The sequence below is a fragment of the Protopterus annectens genome, chromosome 11.part0, assembly GCF_019279795.1.
Source record: "Protopterus annectens isolate FY-2018-M chromosome 11.part0, PAN1.0, whole genome shotgun sequence".
Lineage (NCBI taxonomy): Eukaryota > Metazoa > Chordata > Ceratodontiformes > Protopteridae > Protopterus > Protopterus annectens.
In genome coordinates this window covers 1,491,542,912-1,491,564,314 of record NC_056745.1, presented here as the reverse complement: position 1 = coordinate 1,491,564,314, position 21,403 = coordinate 1,491,542,912, and the positions used below count along the sequence as shown (strand labels likewise).

The window sequence follows — 21,403 nt, the reverse complement described above, 5'->3', positions numbered from 1 at the left end:
TTATTTTTGTGCTTTGAGTGTTGGTGTAATGTTTTTTTTTTCATGCCTGATTTTTTATTTTTTTTGGGGGGGGGGCTTTATTTCTTAGTTTGAGCTATTTTTGTCAATTAGTTGATGTTTTATTGTGAAACAGTGTTTCTCAGGCGTTACCTCTTTGTTTTAGAAGTGATCTAGTCTGTTTGGTGAGCCAAGAGGCATAGTTGGATTTGATTCTATTTGTTCTGGTTGGGACTAATTAATTTAGGATATTTAGAAAGGTAGTGTTGAAGTGTTCTTCTGCATTGTCTAAGGGGAGGGATTTGAGTGGATTCCAATCACAGAGTTTGAGTAGAATATAAAATCTTGAGAATTGAAGTTTTTTGTATAGCAGATTTCTTGGAATGATGATACTTTTGTTTGGTGTCAGAGAATGTAGGTGGGGAGGTGGTCACTAAGAGTGTGTGGGAGGCACCCAGAGTGATGTGTTAGTTCGGGTCATTTGGGAAGGATCCAGTCTAGGATGGACTCCTTCATTGATACTTTATCTATTCTAGTTGCAGTCAGTTTGAATTAATTGAGTGAAGCCATGTAGCTTGATATGTTCATTAGGGTGTGCTGAGTTACAGTAGTGCCAATTGATGTTAAAGTCTCCTTTTATGATTGTCTCCTGAGGAAGGGTACTTACTATCCAGTGTAGGATAGATTCTGATATGTTAATATTATTGCTGGGGAGAATTTATGCTCCGATATATTTATTTTTCTGTGTGAGTTTATTTTAAGTGTGGAGGGGTATGATTGATAATTTCTGGTGTGAGGTTATTTTTGATTATAGGTTCATAGATTCATAGATTAGTACTAAGCTAACTGCCCTTGCGAGACATTTTAAGCCTAGCCAATTATCCCTTGTGAGACTCAAACCCTACATCTTGTGCATGTAAGGCAAACACCTTAACCATTAGGCCACCCTCCCAGCGCAATACCTTCACTTTGTTTATTTTGCTTATCCTGTCTTTTTAATATACAGTGGATATAAACAGTGTATACGTCCCTGTTAAAATGCCAGGTTTTTGTGATATAAAAAATGAGACCACAGTAAATAATTTAAAAACTTTTCCCACCTTTATTATGACCTGTAACGTGTACAATTCGATTGAAAAATAAACAAATCTGTTAGGAGAAAAACTATAAAAAATAAAAAATGTACAATAAGCTGGTTGCATAAGTTTGCACACCCTTAAACTAAAACTTTGAAGCACCTTTTGATTTAATTACAGCATTCAGTCTTCTTGGGTAGGAGTCTATCAGTATGGCACATCCTGACTTGTCAATATTTGCCCACTCTTCCATGCAGAAGCTCTCCAAATCTGTCGGATTGCAAGGGCATCTCTTGTGCACAGCCCTCTTCAGTTCACCCCACAGATTTTCTATTAGATTTAGGTCTGGGCTCTGGCTGGGCCATTCCAAAACTTTAATTTTCTTCTGGTGAAGCCATTCTTTTGTTGATTTGGATGTATGCTTGGGGTCATTATTGTGATGAAAGGTGAAATTCCTCTTCATCTTAAGCTTTCTAGCAGACACCTAAAGGTTTTGGGCCAAAAGTGACTGATATGTGGGACTGTTCATAATTCCCTCCACCTTGACTAAAGCCCCAGTTTCAGCTAAAGAAAAGCAACCCCAAAGCATGATACTACCACCGCCATGCTTCACTGTGGGGCTGGTGTTCTTTTGGTGATGCGAAGTGTTGTTTTTGCCCAAGCATAACTTTTGGAATTGTGGCCAAAAAGTTCAACCTTGGTCTCATCAGACCATAACACATTTTCCCACATGGTTTTGGGAGACTTGATGTATTGTTTTGCAAATTTTAGCTGGGCGTGGATGTTTTTCTGTGTAAGAAAAGGCTTCCATCCTGCAACCCTACCCCATAGTCTAGACATATGGAGAATATGGGAGATTGTTGTCACATGTAGTACACAACCAGTACTTGCCAGAAATTCCTGCAGCTCCTTCAGTGTTGCTATAGGTCTCTTGGCAATCTCCCTGACCAGTTTTCATCTTGTCTTTTCATCAATTTTGGAGGGACGTCCAGTTCTTTGCAATGTCACTGCTGTCCCATATTTTCTCCACTTTTTGATGACTGTCTTCACTGCGTTCCATGGTATATCCAATGCTGTGGAAATATTTTTTGTACCCTTCTTCTGACTGATATCTTTCAACAATGAGATCCCTTTGATGCTTTGTAAGCTCTCAGTGAACCATGGATTTTGCTGTAGCAGGCAACTGAGTAAATGTCAGGAAAATCCTACTAGGACAGTTGAATGTTATTTTGGGTTAATCAGAGTCTCTTTAATTGATGGCAGATGTGTAATTACATCAAAAGGTGCTTCAACAAAGTATTAGTTTAAGGGTGTGCACACTTATGCAACCAGCTTGTTTTACATTTGTTACTTTTTATATTTTTCCCCTAACAGATTTGTTTGTTTTTCAATTGAATTGTATAGGTTATAGGTTACATTATAGGTGGGAAAAGTTTTGAAATGATTTATTGTGGTCTTATTTTTTATATCACAAAAGCCTGGCATTTTAACAGGGGTGTGTGCACTTTTTATATTCAATATATATATATATATATATATATATATATATATATATATATATATATATATATAATTTGTGTGTGTATGTATGTATGTATATATATCTCTAGGGTCTATATCAGATTATTGAAGTTTCAAAACTTCGAATCGGATATGGTCAACACTATATGATCGAAGTTTTGAAACCTTGAATCTTTTAACGGAGATCTTCGTACAGCGCGGAAAGGGAAGATTTCCCTTTTTTGCACTGTAGTGCAATCTCAGAGTTGGTATATTTAAGTAGTGGGGGTGTAGGGCCTTGACCCCCTGCTTAGACCACTTAAATGGTTTGTTTTTGTAGGTTGTTGTGTTTTATTACATTTTTGACGTTTCAAAACTTTGATTATATGGTGTCGACCATATCAGATTCAGAGTTTTGAAACTTCAATCATGTAATATAGACCCTATATATATTGTATCCTGGATGGAGTATTTAGTTGCTATTGATTTCTGTTTTAAGTCAGGTTTCTGTTATTAAGACTATCTCTGGGGAGTAAAGTGAGACAGTGGCATGAAATTCTTGTACTTTGTTGAGCATACTTCTTGGGTTAATGTTGAGTATTAATAAGTCAGATCTTTCCCTGGGGATGTTTCTTAGGTTGGGTTGTTGGATGCTGGGACTTCTTAAGTTATGTTTGGGGCCTGGATTTGGGTAAATGTCGCCACTAAGAATAAGTTAAGATGCTATGTGAAGGAGTGCTTTTAGGTATTTGGATAAAAAGTTGTCATATTTCATGGATATATACATGAATGTGATTGTTTAGGGAACACTAGAAATGGGGCAAGGTCTATTTGTGGACAGTTGTATAAAGTTGGGGATATGTTGAACATAGAGGGTCTTAGTTTTTGCTGGTTAGGCAGTGGGGGAGTTGTGATTGGGTATAGAAGTTGAACTCATAATTATAGGATGTTAGTTGCATTAAGATAGTGAGTTAGGAAATAATGCAGTATAAGGTTAACATTCTGTTATGTGAAATGTGGTAGAGCAGTATGAATAGGGGTGTGTGCAATAAGAAGGGGTAGAGGAGTGTGAATGTGGGTTAATTTAACTATAGGATTATAAAAGTCATAAGCAATTAGACTGGCTGATGTGTTAGTAAATAGGGGGTTTACCTGTATGGGTGGGGCAGATTAGTGAGGGAGATGTGTTGGGGGGGGGTAAGTAGAGATTAGATAGGATAGTGGAGAGTTGTGGGTTTGGCTTGTTAAAAATAAAAGTATGCTTAGTGGTGCTGGATGGGAATTGGGGGTAGGGGGACGGAGTGAGCCCGAGTGGAGCAGGTTGAACCTGTGAGTGGAAATAGCAGTAAATCCTGTCAGTAAGGTTTCACTAGTTTGCTTGCAATTACATTTGTAACCTTAAGTAGTAAAACCATTCAGATTGATTAAATGGTAGTTTATAAAAAAAAACACTAGTATTAAAGATATAATGACAAGAAATTGTTTTCTTTTGTGAAGCTGGAAAAATCACTATATTATTGGCTAAAACTATAATGTTTGCATAAGTAACAGTCAGAAACGAAGGATGTTGGTGATGCACAGGACCTGTTACCTGATATGACTTTGTTTTGAAATAACTGCATATTATAGCACTGATTGAGTGAGCGTCATTAATGCTTCTGATGTTGCATTTTTAAGGTGCTGTGAAGACAGTAAAAATGTCAGGAGGAACGGCTCTTATTTATGATGAGGAAATGACCAACTATAAGCTGCTGTGGCACTGGTAAGGACAGCTCTTTTCAGTGAGTATTTGGAATGAGTAAACACTTTGTTTTAGCTTAGCATCGTGGAGTAGTGCATTTATTATTGAGGATTTTACTGAAGTTTATAAATACTTGTCAAAGTACAAATATACTATGAAAAGTAAACGTGCTTTTCATTTGCCATACTCCGTTGTTAATTGTTCACTAGTTAAGGAAAATGGTGAGGGTGTAAGAAAGTATAATAATTACTCTGAGAAAGTTCAAGCTGTTAAATGATTAAACCAGTTACTCAAGAGAAAATTAAAAAATCCATGTAGACTTTCATGAAAAATAAGTAGCAAATGGACTGAACAGACAATGAGTTTGGATAAACAGTGTCATTATATACAAAAAATAAAATGTTCTACAAAAATGGTATTTTGCACTGCTTTTGTTATAAAAGACACTTTGTCCTTCATCTTCAAGTTAACATGCAAGTGAAGTAGCCCCCCCCAACTGTAATTAGTAGGAATCGTGTTGGTCTTTGTTAGCATGTATGTAATATTCTGTTGTGGTCAGTATGGCATTAACTCATTAGAAAGTTGTGTGGTAGTGGCTCAGCAGGTAGCACACTTGCCTTTGGTGCTGGAAGATCAGAAGGCTATGGGTTCTATTCCCCTCCAGCTGACTGGATGAATTGTCATATTTTACACTGAAGTGCAGCATTACTGGATGCTGCACTCCTGAGTGTGTCTGTCAACCCTCAGATGAAATGTTAAACTGAGGTCCCATCTGCTTGAATTAGTGGTAGATCTGGGGTCAGCTTCCATGCAGATTTTGATACATTTTTTTTTTAGTTTTAGTTTTTGTGTTAGGGGATTGATAGTGATGGAGAGTAAATATCAGCAGCTTTTGTTTCCTGGGATTTTATTGTAGCTGCTCAAGACCCACAAAGCCCTACGTTTGCTGTCAGAACATGAACATAGTTACTAAGGCACACCCACATACTTTCACGTGTATTATGAGCATTTATTGTGAATGCCATCCATTTCTTCTGTTTCTGGAAGTAACTGTGGGCTGATACTGTAACAGGACTTCTTTAGTGTCTCCCCGTCGATAGTAGAGCAAGTCATTTGCCACCCACTCTTACCTTCCCAGAGAGACGGTCATTTCCGAGGGTTTGTAATCAAATTCTAGTCCCCCATGGTACAGTTGGGAACAAAATATTTGTGCCTGACACAGTCAGCAGTTTTGTGCTTGAATGTTGAGTCCTTCTTTTTTTGGAGGGTAGTTTTCCCTTGTAACATGGACCAAGCCTAAAGTACAACAAAATGTTGCCGTATCAGTACTGTTTACAGAACATCTTTCTTAGGCTTGACTGTACTGGAATTTTCTCTTGTGTTATTATATTACTGCATTTTATTGACAAGGAACATCATACAGTTCCATTTGGGACATTTTTTCAGGAGAAAAGCTCCACACATAATGTCTTATACGGATATTTCATAGCTGGCTTACTTTTTTTTCTGGTTTTAGTGATACGCAATATAATTACACTGTTGCAACACTGTGTCAATTATAGTTTGTTTTAATTGTATATTTTGAGCAAACACATACACAGTGGGAAAATAATTTTTGATTTAGTATTACTATGTTACTATTGTATTACTATTAGTATAGAAAAGTGACAGTCAATTAGTAATGGTTCAGGACATGATATAAGAGGTTTTGGTAGTGTAGGCAGATGGGTTCAGTGGTGGGAGGATCGAAGGAAATCTGTCGGCACTATTTATCTAATTAGCTAGTTCTGTAAAAATGAGAATGCGAGTTGTAGGAACTGCTAAGACTTGTACAAGCTATTGGGATCACTTGGCCTATAGTACTTTCTTGGGTTACAAGTCTACCTCCCATTCCATAATGCGGTACAACAGATCTGTAATGAAAGTGTGACTCTTCCCCCCCCCCCCCCCTAGTTGAGACACAAAGCTTTGCAACTAAAACATTAAAACTTCAGTACAAAGCCTTCCAGCGGATTGCAAATTTAATTATTGCACAAAACTAGAAAACAGTAAGTTTTGCTGGAGGAAAGCCTGTCCTATCACTCTCCCCAACTTAGATTCTGCTCCCAGACCATCAGGCTAAATATGCTACCTCCGAGGTTGTATAAACATTTCATTTTATTGCCTCACCTCAGAGATATAAATACACAGCAAATGTGACAAAGAAACATATGATGGACTCGGACATTGGCAAGGTAGTTAAGCATGTGTGATAGTTTTTCAGTCAAAAGTATAATGCTAAACCAAAGTGTTTCCACATCAAGACCTCCTGCTTATGGAGGCCTTTCCCCCTGCAAAAGTTCTTTACATACACCATGACTGCAAGCAGTTATTTGAGAATTTTCCATTTTTTGCTAGAGTGAGAGAAATCTGTCTTTTTTTTTTTTTTCCCTGTGTTCTGCCTCTTGGATGTTTTCTGCTGGTTTTGCTTTAATGCCATTAGCATTTTTGTCTGCTCTCTGCTGGTCCTTTTGGAGGGCTTAGGCCTGAGGCATCTATGGATGCTAGTGGAAAGCAGATGCTGCCAGGTGCATCAAGTCTCTCTGTGTTTTACAGGTGAAGCATATTACTTATATACATTCTGTTTAAAGTTTAGTGATGATGCCAAGTGTTGCACATGTAAAGCACTGAAAAATTGTCTAATGTAGAAGAAGATGCCGTGACTTGAGCAGTTAACTGTGGACATGATTATTTTGCCTTCTTTTTCCTCCAATGTGGACTCGATGAGACTTTTGATACAGAAAGGAGAGCCATAAGCATACTGAGGAAAGGCTGGTTAATTTGGTTAAATTGCTGCCAAATTCTAATAAAAAGAAGAACGAGAACCCTTTTGACTCTTAAAACTCCTGAAAAAGTTATGGAAGACAAAGTTGAGGCAAAAATAAAGTTCTCTACAATAGTTGTCTTTGAGCCTACCATCACTGCTGGTGAAGCCTCCTTCCATTTCTGCAAGTCTATCCTTTTCTCTTGGTCTGATCATTTCATTTCTGTCTCCTGTCAGAACACCTCTTCTTGCTATTGATTGTGGTTTGTTGGCAACTGCCTTATAAAGCCTGAGGGCAAGAGTGAATTTATGCCATACACTTACTGCCAAAACGGTAACCATTTGAAATGCCGGGACCCGCTAGAGTGAGTCCTAAAATATGGAGACTAAGCGGCTGAAAGATCGGACTTATACTAAGCCCAAGGAGCATTTCTCAGAATATTCCCTTTTCTCTGAGGTATGCAGATCTCAAGAGTTGGTATATATATAAGTTCAGGGGGTATGGGGGTGCAGGAGGGGCTTGAGCCCCCCAACAAAAAGAAGTTTTAAGGAGAAAATCAGTTTTCAAGTTTTGCTGTTCTCTGTGTTTTTGAAAAACCAAACAAACAAAAACAAAATAACTTAAAGAAACAAACAGGCAAAGGGCATTCACCGGACTAGAACTAATTCAATTTATTGTAAGCGCTTTCGAATGTAAAAATTCACAAACTTCCTCAGACAAACACAGTTGTTAACTGACTTAGTTTAAGTAACCCTCCACATCAGTGACATCATATCCTGCAAAACATTTAAAAAATATATTGTCCATTAAATCACAATGTAATCACAAGAACATATTTCATTCTACATAAAGATAATTTCACCTATAACAAAACTTAATTAATTACATTAATTAACATATAAAATCATATAAATATATACAAGTATATTAAAACATATAACACTATTAAAACTGGTACACAATTGGTCATTTAATGTCTATTTAAGGCCTTAAGCTTCAAAATACATTTAATGGAACTGTATTCATTTAAACCGGGATAGGTGTAAGTGTTAGTTGATACTTGCCACACTAATTCTCTAAGTTCTAACTCCACAGATACTGGCCCACCTCTAATATTAGCGTGTATTTGTTTGATAACAAGAAACAAAAATGAATGCTCAGGACATTCAATGACATGTTTTGCTAAAGCGTTGTTTACATCTTTCCTATTAATGCTATAGAAATTTAAATGTTCATATATTCTCTTTTTAAAGTGCCTATCAGTTATACCAATATAGAACTGGGGGCAATTTTGACACTGGGCTTAAATATACCACACCAGTGGCATTACAATTATATTTACCCTTAACTCTATATTTATTTCTACCTATGGAAAAACTATTAGTCACTTTAATATGTTTACACATTCTACAAGAACCACATTTGTACATGCCTCCATCCTTTTGTAAAGGGGGCAATACAGTCTCAACCAAATTTTTAAGGTTCCGTCCCTTGAGGCATATCTGGTATCTTGTTTCTAATAAAGGTGTCCTCTTTCAACACCACCCAGTTCTTGCATAGAATACCCCACACAGTTACAGCCTCAATACAAAAAGATGTAATAAAATACAATGAGGCATTAGATGTGTTACCTTCATTAGATATAGTATTCATATTAGAGGAATTCATATTCGGACCACCAATACCACAGGCATTAGTATTAACACCATTAAAGACTTCAGTTCTACCAAGAATGGGTTTAAACCAACCATTATTACATTTATTACTAACCTCAGATATAAGGTTGTCAATCAAGGTAGATGGTATCCCCTTGCTATAAACATTGTTTTAAGTAGATAACATTCATCCCAGAAATCATCCTCTAGAGTGGTCATTCGGGCCGCTCTAACTAGCTGGCCTTTAATAACAGCACGTTTCTGATAATGGAGATGAACACTACTAAAGTGAAGAAATCTATTAGAAAATGTTGGCTTGCGGTAGATTTTTGCAATATAACCCAAATTCACCATATCCTTAAGTAATACATCCAAGAATGATATCTTAACGTTATTAAATTTGTAGATTAAAACTCAGAATTGAAGTAAGATTAGATAATATAGAGACAAATTCCGCAGCCTCACTTTCATCACCTTTAAATAAAACAAAAATATCGTCCAAATAACGTGTGTACCAGCAAACAAATTCTTTAAAGATGTCAGGTTTAAACAGAATCTCTTTTTCCCAATATGCCATAACAGTATTCGCGAAGCTCCCCCCAAAGGGGGAACCCATGGCAACACCAGATTTTTGATGATAAAAATTGCCTTTAAACAAAATATAATTATTAGAGAGCACAATGTCCAGTAAATATTCTATTAAGTTAATTTCATCACCTGAACCACCTTGCTTAAACAAAAACTCACAAACCCATTCAATACCTAATTTCTGAGGAATAACAGTATAAAGGTCATGGACATCGATGGTTAGCAAATTCATTTGGTCATCAAATCTTAAGCCATTTATTGCTTTCAAAACTCCATGAATCCCGGCATATTTGTGGTTGATTCTCCAAATATTTTTTAAGTTTAGAATCAACCACTGGTGCAGTGGTTAGTGTTGCCGCCTCACAGCAAGAGGTTCTCTGGTTAGTTTCTCGGCTGGGGTGCCTTCTGTGTGGAGTCTGCATGTCCTCTCTGTGGTCGCGTGGGTTTCCTCCGGGTGCTCCGGTTTCCTCCCACATCCTAAAGACATGCTGTAGGTGGATTGGACACACTAAATTGGCCCTAGGTGTGAGTGTGTGTATGCATGTGTGCTCTCTGTGGAAGATTGGGCGCCGGGCTGGCAACTCGACACTGTAAAATTCCACTGCCAGTCATGAGCGGACAGGTGATCCGCTGTGGCGACCCCTAACTGGGGAAAAAGCCGAAAGAAGACAATGAAGAATCAACCAATTTAGCACACCCATAAGTTATACTGTTACATCCGTCCACAATCGGGCGGAAATGTGGCTTACTCAAGTTTTTGTGGATTTTAGGCAATCCAAAAATAACCGGTGTAATGGGTGAGGGCATAGTCAAATAATTAAAGGTTTCTAAATCAATCATACAATCAATAAATAAATCCTTAATCAAAACTCTAATACGTTGATAGGCGCCATTCAATTCATTCAATGAAACCTTAACATAGGTATTGGTATTAAGTAACATTAAGATATTTTCTTCATAAAGTTTATCACTCATTAAAACAAGCCCACCACCATTATCCAGTTTTAATACTCTAATTCTTTGATCTCTTAATAATTTTAATGCTTTTAATTCATTATCAGAGATGTTATTTTCACTAGTCTCCCTACCTTTAACACCCATCGCAGATAAATTACGTAAATCCAATTCACATAATTTTTCAAAACATCTAATGGTGTTATGCAAAGGGGGATTAAAAATACTGGAAATATGTACATCAGAATTCAGACTAGACCTATTCCCAAGAAGACACAACAAATTCAGTTTACGTATGAAAACTTTCAGATCTAAAATGGTGTCGGCCACATTCATGTGCTTGGCTGGTATAAAAGATAACCCTTTGGACAATACATTAATAAGTTCAAGAGATACTTCAAATTCAGTAAAATTATATATTCTAAAGTCACCAAATGTATTCACTAAAATACACGGATATACAGTTTCAGTCATTTTCTGGTGGATTCAATACACAGGGGCTAATTGTTATCTGCGGCGACGATTGTTCTTCCTCAGTTGCCGGTACCTGCCCTTGTGGGGTCCCGTAAAACCGCCCTGTACAGGCTTGTTATTGTGAAAACCCATAATCTGAAGTAGGGACTTCATTTGTCAGCAACCTTTGGGATACGGATCCGATCTCGGATCCGAGCCGGCAACTTCTACCACAGCATAGATCCGAGCTCCTAGCTCCTCCCTTTACCCATAATCCCCTGCCTACCCTGACTGACCTCAGATCTAGTTTGCCGCTCTTCAAAGCTACAACTAGATTCCTGAGCTCCTTGATCGCGGATTTTGTGAGAAGTTTTTCCTTTTTTTCCTTCGATATTCTTCTTGTGTGAGTGTTTAGGTTTCCCCCAACTTTCCTTTAGCCTAAGTTAGCTTAATTTTACCGTTTCCTTCTGTTCCTCCCTGCCCTTGCTGGTCGCTAGTGTGTGTGTGTGGTGTGTAGGGGCCTAGCGTGTGTGTTTCTTTTCAGTGATGTCGGAGGCCCCTAAAGCCATCTTCTCAAAATGCACCGAGTGTGGCCACAAGCTTTCACCGGCTGATGGCCACACCCGGTGCGTTAGGTGCCTTGGGGTTGAGCACCTCTCTTCAGGGTGCGCGATTTGCACGGTGTTCAACCCCAGGGCACTTAAGGACCGGAGGTCGAAGCTGATTCTGGCAGGCCTGTTGCCCCCAGACCCGGCTCTGGCCTCCGGTTCTTTGGTGACCACTGCCCCCCCGGTAGCGATCACCCCTGCCTCCCTTCCTCCGACCGGGACTCAACCTCCCACTTCGGTTCCGGAGGAAAGGGGGGCCAGGAAAGAGAAGCGGAGGGAGAAGCACCTTAAGTGGCGGGCCGAGGACTCTTCATCGGCCCCGCCCGCCAAACGGGCTTCTCCCTCCCGGGCTTCTCGGTCGCCTCCTCCTCGGGTCCGGGAGAAGTGGGGAGATCGGACCCGAGGAGGAGATGACTCTGTCCCCGTCGAGGTCATCAAGGCGACACTCCAGGTCAGCCTCGGTGGCCTCCTCGAGGTCCACCTTCAGCATGTCAGATGCGGATATGGACCAGATGATGAGGAGATTCATCCAGGCCCAGATGCAGATGGGAGTGCTCTTGCCTCCCCCCCCCCCTCCGGGGTGGGGGAGTTCGACCCCTTTTTTCATTCCTATTGCTCCTTCTCCGACCTGCGTCCCGGGTACGGAGCGCTCTGAGCCGAGCCACGTTGGATCCGGGGGTGGTTCGGAGCCGACAGTGCTGGGCACGTCAGCTCTGACTCTTCCCTTGAGTTTGCCGGATCCGACCTCTCGGAGCCATGGCCCGAGCTTCATATCCGAGGGATTTGGTGTGCTTTCGGCTCCGTCCCAGTCGGAGCACATGGATCTGACTATCTCGGCGCCGGGTCCGATCCCCGCTTCGGATCCGGGTGGGAGTCGGGTCTCTGATCCATCAGAGAGCAGCTCCCCCTCGGCTTTCACTGCGGTGGAGAGGGCACTGTCGACTGTGTCCAGACCCCGGTCCTGGCTTCGGCTCCCTCCCGCACTCCTTCTCATCTGGCCCTGGCTCCCCTCACCCGGCCTTCGGGGCAGCCTGCCTCAGCGCCTCTAGGGGTTCCAGTGGAACAAGATACAGTCAGTGAGGACTCCTCGGACAGCCCCCCCCGAGGAGGTTCCTCACAAGGCAAAGTGCAAGAGGAGGCACTTGGACTCCCCTGAGTCCCTCACCGAAGATACGGACTTAGATGAAGGGGAAGGCTCCCCTAGGTCACCCCCCGAGGATGTCTCCTTCGGCGACATCGTGGAAATGCTCAGAATCAGGGGTGGGTGGTCTGCCCCCAAGGCTTCTTCTGATGAGTCCGTATTCCTTGAGGCATTTGAGGCAGGACCATCTACCTCTTGGGTGTCCCCTCCCCTGACCCCTTGGTGGATCTTATATCCACTAGGGCTTGGAAGGAACCGGACACCATAGAGCCAGTCCCCAAGCGCCCGGACAAAATATTAAGCCCCTCGGCAGAGAGATCACACTGGAGCAGAGGTCCCCCTGTAGATGCCATGTTGGTGGCCGCAGCCACCAAGAGGGAGTTGGCTCAGGAGAGCCCCACGGTTCATCCGCCGAGCAAGGAGTCTCGTGCGATGGACCGTCTTGGGAAGCAGGCCTTTAGTTCAGCGACCTTCTCTATGAGGGCCTTGAACTACATGGCACACGTTATCTGGATGCAGCGGGATCTAATTAAGGAATACGCTGCTCCCCCCCCCCAGAGTCCATGTCGGAAGGGGACAAGCATCTGTACTCCTCCCGAATGGCCACCCTCCGTTCTATTTCCAACACCTCTAGGCGGCTGTTCTCATGCTACAGAGGGAGCCGCTAGAGCAGGCGGAGTCGGGCTGGTCATGAGGAGACAAGCCTGGCTCCGGCACTGTGACTTCTCGGAACCCTTTAAGGCATCATTCGCGAATGCCCCCTTTGATGGTTCTGCACTGTTCAGCAAAACCGTTCGCGACACTCTTGTCCAGAGCGAGAAAGGCGGGAAGATGTCTGCCATCGGAGTCCACTTCTCTGCACCCCAGAGGTCCTTTTCCAAGAACCAAAAGGGTCAGAAGAAGATGTGGTTCTGAAAATCACATCAATTCCAGTCTGCTCAGGACAACCAGTCCTCTCGTGGCAGAGGAGGACAGGGAGGATGCTGCCCTAGAGACAGAGGGGGTCCCAGGAATTTTGGGTCCAGAGAACCCTTCTCTGAGAGGCCCATGCAGAACCCCTGAGGGGTTGCCCGGCTGCTCCACTCTGGAGGCAGTCGGGGGGTGTTTCTCGAGGCACCTAGCAATGTGGGAGTCCATAACATCAGATCGCTGGGTGCTTCGTATTATATCCAGAGGTTACCAAATTCCCTTCATTATAACCCTCAAAATCAGAGGCATCCCCGACGTACCACCTGGTCAGAGGGAGGCGGCTGCTGCAGAAATTCATCAGCTTCTGCAAAAAAGAGCCATCCAAACCGTCCCCCCAGATCAGATCGGATCAGGATTTTACTCCAGGTTCTTTCTGGTGCCAAAAAAGACGGGGGACTTGAAGTCCATCCTTGACCACCTGGTCAGAGGGAGGCGGCTGCTGCAGAAATTCATCAGCTTCTGCAAAAAGAGCCATCCAAACCGTCCCCCCAGATCAGATCGGATCAGGATTTTACTCCAGGTTCTTTCTGGTGCCAAAAAAGACGGGGGACTTGAGGTCCATCCTTGACCTCTCTCTCCTGAACCTGGCGGTGCCCAAAGAAAAGTTCCGAATGGTCACGTTACAATCGGTCCTCCCCTTGTTGCGGGAGGACGACTGGATGTGCTCTATAAACCTCAAGGATGCGTACTATCACATTCCAGTGGACAGACGCTCCAGGAGGTTTCTCCGCTTCCGGCTGGGAGCCAGTCACTTTCAATTCAGGGCTCTCCCCTTCGGTCTCACCTCAGCCCCCAGGGTGTTCACAAAAGTTCTGGCAACAATAGCGGCCCACCTGAGACTCCAGGGAATTCAGGTCTTTCCGTACCTGGACGACTGGCTCCTTACCGCCCCAACAAGGCATCTACTGTGCTCAAGCAGGGATTATTTCCTCATTCTGGCTCCACTCTTAGGGTTGGCCATCAACATGACCAAATCCTCGCTGGTCCCTACACAGGTATTGGACTTCATAGGAGCGAGACTAGACTCCAGACAGATGCTTGCGTTCTTGACTCCAGATCGGCTTCGGAACCTGAGGTTGCACGTGCAGGCCATCCTTCAACTGCAGACTCCTTCGGCGGAGTTGGTCCTGAGGGCTCTAGGTTGTATGGCGGCCGCAATTCCGCTGCTACCATTGGCCCGGTTGAACATGAGGGTCCTGCAGTGGACCCTCCAGGTACAATGGTCCCTGTCTCGCAATTCCCTGTCTCACCCCATTTCACTAAGCAGGGTTTGCAGAAGGTCGTTCGGGTGGTGGCTGCAGTCCCCCAACCTCCACACCGGACGTCCCTTCTCGCTTCCTCTGCCAGTCGCCACAGTGACCATGGACGCTTCTCACCTGGGGTGGGGGGGCACTTTGCGGGCAGAACAGTCCAAGGCATGTGGAACGACGTAGAGACCTCATTGCATATCAACGTCCTGGAGATGAGAGCGGTGCTTTTGACGTTGCAGGCACTTCACAGCTCTCTTCCATTAGGGACGATTGCCATACAGACGGACAACATGTCAGTCGTCTGGTACATCAACAAACAGGGGGGAACCAGGTCTTATCCCCTTTGTCGTGAGGCCATGAGAGTGTGGGAATGGGCGATTTCCACCAACCGTTTTCTTATAGCAACGCACATTCCGGGACGGTCCAACATTTTAGCGGACAGGCTTAGTCGTACGATCCTGACTCCTTATGAGTGGTCTCTCAATCCTCAAGTTGCAGAGCAAATATTTGCCCGATGGGGGCGACCTTGTTGCAATCTTTTTGCCTCTCCTTCAAATACCAAATGCAACGACTACTTCGCTCTGATCCCCCATCCGGGGGAGTCCCCGAGAGACTCTCTAGTTCATGCTTGGCCTCCCGGTCTGCTTTATGCTTACCCTCCTCTGCCCCTGATGTTGAAATTATTGCAGAAAGCCAGTCAGTTAAGCCAGTCAGTTGGGGAGCAAGATGATCCTCATTGCCCCATTCTGGCCTCGTCAGACGTGGTTCCCTTACCTAAGGTCTCACCTTGTGTATCCACCATGGATTCTGGATCCCCTCCCGGATCTCATTTCTCACCCTCTGGGTCTTCCAACTCCAGACCTGGTCAACCTCAAGCTGACGGCTTGGTTGCTCCAGTTCCACTCCTCATAAGGACTCCCGGTATCTCATCACCTGTCAAAGCCATTCTAGTAGCAGCTCACAAGCCTTCCACCAGAAGGGTCTATCGGAGTAAGTGGAAACGCTTCTCCATCTGGGCAGAACACCATCATTTAGACCCTTTTACGGCCCCGATAACATCGGTTTTAGACTTTCTAACCTCACTCTTTCACCAGGGGGCTAGTTCTTCCACAGTCAAGGTACAACTTGCAGCAATATCACACGATCATGTAGGGCAAGAGTCGGGCCCTCTTATCACTTCCAAGCTCTGTAAGACCTTCCTCAAAGGCACCTTCCTCCTTAGGCCTCCAGTCAAAGAGGTGGTACCTCCATGGGATTTATCCCTAGTTTTGCAAGCCTTGACTGGTCCCCCTTTTGAACCGGCGGCAACGGTTGATCTTAAATTTCTTGTGGAAGACTGCCTTTTTGGTGGCCATAACTTCCGCCAAAAGAGTATCGGAATTGCAAGCTCTTTGTGTCAAACCACCGTATTTGGTCTTTCACACAGATAGGGTTCACCTCAGGATCAAGCCGTCTTTTCTACCTAAGGTAGCTTCAGAAGCGAACATTAATCAATTCCCAGTGTTTTTCCCCAATTTTCAAAACAAAGGAGAGTATAAGCTGCATTCTTTAGACGTACACAGGCAGCTACATTTTTATATCCACCGAACTGCTGGTCATAGGCAATCCGATCAGTTGTTTGTCTCCTTTGCCAAATGTAATTTCGGTAAGTCAGTTTCTAAAGTCTCTCTATCTCGATAGATTTCGAATTGTATTCTCTTGGCATATCAGAGCTCGGGAAGGCCTGCACCTCAGGGAGTCCGTGCTCATTCTACTAGGGCCATTGCCACATCGGCTGCCTTCAAAGTGAGGGTTTCTTTGGATGACATTTGTTCCGCAGCCACTTGGACTTCATCTCACACCTTTATCAGCCACTATAAAATAGATGTTGTCTCCTGAGGTAGGGCATCTTTTGGCTCTGCGGTGCTCCCGAATATCCTTCCATGAAGGCCACCCAAGATTTAGGTAGCTGGGGACTCTGTCCCAAAGGTTGCTGACAAATGAAGTCCCTACTTCAGATTAAGAATTTATGTACTCACCATAACGTTCCATCTGAGTAGGTATCTTCATTTGTTTGCAACTATCCCCCCCTCCTTCCCCCTGACCAAAATGATTCTTGGAGGTTCTTAGCATTCGTCCCCTTGGGGACACTTTTTTGTCAGCTGTGCTATGGGGCAAACTTGATCTGAGGTCAGTCAGGGTAGGCAGGGGATTATGGGTAAAGGGAGGAGCTAGGAGCTCGGATCTATGCTGTGGTAGAAGTTGTCGGCTCGGATCCGTATCCCAAAGGTTGCAGACAAATGAAGATACTTACTCAGATGGAATGTTATGGTGAGTACATAACTTCTTATTATGGATGGTATTAGTCTGTACCCCCTGTTGGTTTCACAGCCTTTCACTGCGACACCGTGAAAGGGGAATGGTATTATTCACATCTCCAGTAAGATCAATATCGGCAGTAATGTTGTTCAAGACATCAGAATTCGCCAAAGCTTCGCCTTCCCCAACATGCAGTTCACCACTAGTTCTCAAATTGGTGTTAAGGGGTAAGCTGTACATTGTGTCTAATCCCTCATATCACGTGCCAACTTTTTATTTTTTGTAGCTTTTAGTCTCTCCAAGGTTTGTTCAATGCTAACAAATATACGTGAACAATCATATTTATACCTAGGAAAGTCACTGTCCCCTTTAGTAGCTTTTTCAAGTTCCAACAAATCATTCCTCAGTAACAAAATTTGTGCATCATAGTCTTTTATCAACAGTTCAAGGAATTCACAGCCTTGTATATCAGACAAAACCAAAAGGTCTTTATGAAACTGGGAACCACGTTCTAAACCTACGGGAAACCGCCCTTGTCGTAGGCCCTTCGGGATGTGACCCCTTTCAATACATGTACATAAACTGTTTCCAATTGAAGTTTCTTGAGTTTAAATAGCTTATTATCAAAAGTTTTTTAAATTACTTACAATATCCCTAGTGTTAGTACGATTGTTAGCAGTCACAGCTGAAGTACTAGCTACCGCTTCACTGTAACCTCTGGTTAGTCCCCGGTAAAGCGGCTGATGTGGAAGGTAAACCTCTATTTCCATGCAATAATGCACTACTGTTAGCGTCCTCATTCGGGTTAACTTGCCGACCGGAACCGCCAATACTTATATCACTAAGGCCATCAACTTTAGCATTTAAATCATCCATTCGTGCATTCAGCTTCTGAATAAGCAAAGTTAAATTGCCCATAAGATGATCTTCGTCACCACCCTGCACATCCATTCTCTCTTGAGAGCAAAGCAATTGCGAGTCCAGTTCAAACCCACTTGCCATGAATAAAAACTCTTTTTCAAAAAACAAATAAACAAAATAACTTAAAGAAACAAATAGGCAAAGGGCATTCACCGGACTAGAACTAATTAAATTTATTGTAAGCACTTTCAAATGTAAAAATTCACAAACTTCCTCAGACAAACACAGTTGTTAACTGACCTAGTTTAAGTAACCTTCAACATCAATGACATCATATCCTGTAAAACATTTAAAAATATATTGTCCATTAAATCACAATGTAATCACAGGAACATATTTCATTCTACATAAAGTTAATTTCACCTATAACAAAACTTAATTAATTACATTAATTAACATATAAAAGTGGTGGTGCTGCGGTAGCATTGTCGCCTCACAGCAAGATGTTGTCCTGTTTGATTCTCAGCTGAAGCATCTTCATGCAGAGACGTGCATGAATGGGCATACCTTCGTTGAAGGTTGTGCATCAGGGCTGGCAACTCGGCACGTAAAAATCTACTGCCAATCATTAGCGGACCGGAGTTCTGCTGTGGCGACCCCTAATCGGGAAAAGCTGAAAGACACAACAACAACATATAAAAGCATATAAATATGTACAAGTATATTAAAACATATAACAATAATAAAACTAGTACACAATTGGTCATTTAACGTCTATTTAAGGCCTTAAGCCTCAAAATGCATTTACTGGAACTGTATTCATTTAAACCGGGATGGGTGTAAGCGTAAGTTAATACTTGCCACAATAATTCTCTAAGTTCTAACTCCACAGATACTGGCCCACCTCTAATATTAGTGTGTATTTGTTCAATAACAAGAAACAAAAATGAATGCAAAGGACATTCAATAATATGTTTCGCTAAAGCATTGTTTACATCTTTCCTATTAATGCTATATAAATGTTCATATATTCTCTTTCTAAAGTGCCTATTAGTTTTACCCTTAACTCTAAAGAACTGGGTGGTGTTGAAAGAGGACACCTTTATTAGAAACAAGATACCAGATATGCCTCAACTTTTTTATAAAAGGGGACGGAACCTTAAAAATTTAGTTGAGACTGTATTGCTCCCTTTACAAAAGGATGGAGGCATGTACAAATGTGGTTCTTGTAGAATGTGTAAACATATTAAAGTGACTAATAGTTTTTCCATAGGTAGAAATAAATATAGAGTTAAGGGTAAATATCATTGTAATGCCACTGGTGTGGTATATTTAGCCCAGTGTCAAGATTGCCCTCAGTTCTATATTGGTAAAAGTGATGGGCACTTTAGAAAGAGAATATGTGAACATTTATGTAGCATTAATAGGAAAGATGTAAACAACGCTTTAGCGAAACATATTATTTTTCATCTCCTTAACTTCTCCCACCTGTTTCTCATTTACGTTTTTCCTTCCCCACAGTCTTGTTGCCCTGGGGAAGACCTCTGTCTGAGAAGGCCCTAAATCTCTTCTGATACAGATTCCTCAGAACCAAAGACACTTGGGAAGAATCTCACTAAAACCGAGCATTTTAGACCGAAATGGCCTCCATTTTAGAAGATGTCAATGAGAAAGGGTGGGGCTGCTCTTCTGCCTCTGAATTACCTACAATTCAGAAAAAAATGTTCTCATGTAGAAAAGAGGGAGCTAACACTTTCAGATGGTATCTTAACCCTGCAGCCATTTTTAAAAGGTGTTTTGGTCAGTAGAACATGGCTCCAGGTCATTCCGCTATTAGTGGCTATTACCAAGGGTGCTACAAGTTTGAGTTGGGAATACCATTACACTGTGCCTTCAGTGCCTAGAAAGGCTGCTTGAATGTTGCACTTCCTGCAAATAGTGCCTTCTGTGGCAGTTATTCCTAAACCAGACATTACTATTTCAGCTGCTTATAAAACGAGACCCTCTCTCAACTCCCCTATTGTCTTTCCCTTGGCAAAGAGTAGACGCATAGCTGGCTTTAGGCACCAGCGAACCCTGCGGTCTCTTTGGGCACTCAACCACAAGTTATCTGTTTTGATCTTTTGTAACACATCTATCAAACCAAGTGGGTAATAATAACTCTTATTTATATCTTCCTTAAAATTCAAAATATCTGGTTATCAGGTAACAGGTTTCACGACTGAATTAAATATTTTACCACTGACATAGTGCTAGTACTCCTAGCTTAGCTACTGATGGACATTCTGTGCACTAAAACTAACAACATAGCCAGGTTTGGGTAGCTGTAAAACACGTGACAGCATGGCATGGGGGGGTCTTTAATCATCCTTGACTGTGTGAAGCCCCACAAAACCTGCTACTGGTTATGTAAAATGAGAAGAACAACGTGTTCATTTCCTGATTACACTTTTAAGCTGAACAAGGTTGTGATATGACCCTGTTAGGATAAATCTGATGATTAACACAAGCAAGGTAAGCACTAGCGAGATCAGTAGCCCTGAGTGACCGATCTCCAAGCATACCTTTGATTTTAAGAGGAGCTGATGCTTCCAATCTTCAGGGATGGTTTTCTCCTTCAGGGAGTTTTCTGAATAGTAACAAAAAAATGCAGACTCTGGAAACGCTTGGTAAAAACGAAGAATTTATAATAATCCACAAAGCGTTTGGGTACAACTACCCTTCTTCATTGTGATAACAAGCCAGTGATCACTGTAAAAGACTACAATATATAGCCAGTTAATAAAATCACATAACACAGCCACCAGTAGTATTAATCATCTGGTGTACTAGTTCAAAAACAAATGATAATGCATTTTAAAGGAATAAAAATGCATTTAAAAAAGCACATAACCCATATGAAAAATAATATCAAATATATACAACAGGTCTGTACAGACAATATAAAAAATGTATTATAAAAAAATCATGTAAAGTACTTGTATAAAACAATAAAAAATAATAAAGAATATATAAGTCTTGGCGTAAACTATTCTGTTTCTTTTTAAGTATAGGTTTTATGCTAACTTTTGCATTAATCCTTGGTTCAAAATCAGGTGACAAACGTGTAATCCAATTATATTCAGAGACCTCTAATTTATTATTCAGGTCCCGCCTCTGATACTTTTCAAAATAGTCTGTATGACCCCAAATTTAAATTCATGGGTTTTCCCTTTCTCTAATGTGTGTTTAGCCAAAGCACTGGTTGTACCATATCTTCGTATTTCAGAATATGTTCAATAATATGATCTTTAAGCTTACATGTACTTTTGCCCACATAAAATGCGGGGCATGTTTAGCACGTAGCTAAACAAACAATATTTACAGTGTTGCAAGTGACGCAACACCCAAATGTAAACTTTCTAATTGTCTTAGGATGTATAAAGTTATCCTCAGTTATAATATATTTACAGCTTACACTGTTATAACATGGGAAAGTCCCACATTTTAGTCTTAAATTTAATTTTGG

The 21,403-nt window shown here is 41.9% G+C and overlaps 1 protein-coding gene across 1 annotated transcript in view; it reads left to right on the top strand.

Annotated features, from left to right (window-relative positions):
* The window catches only part of HDAC10 (histone deacetylase 10), a 680,378-nt gene that overhangs the window by 14,201 nt on the left and 644,774 nt on the right, over positions 1-21,403 (top strand). Inside the window, exon 2 of the mRNA XM_044088799.1 lies at positions 4,251-4,335. Coding sequence (XP_043944734.1) covers positions 4,271-4,335 — 65 coding nt within the window. The 5' untranslated portion in view covers positions 4,251-4,270. The remainder of the gene's footprint in view (positions 1-4,250; positions 4,336-21,403) is intronic.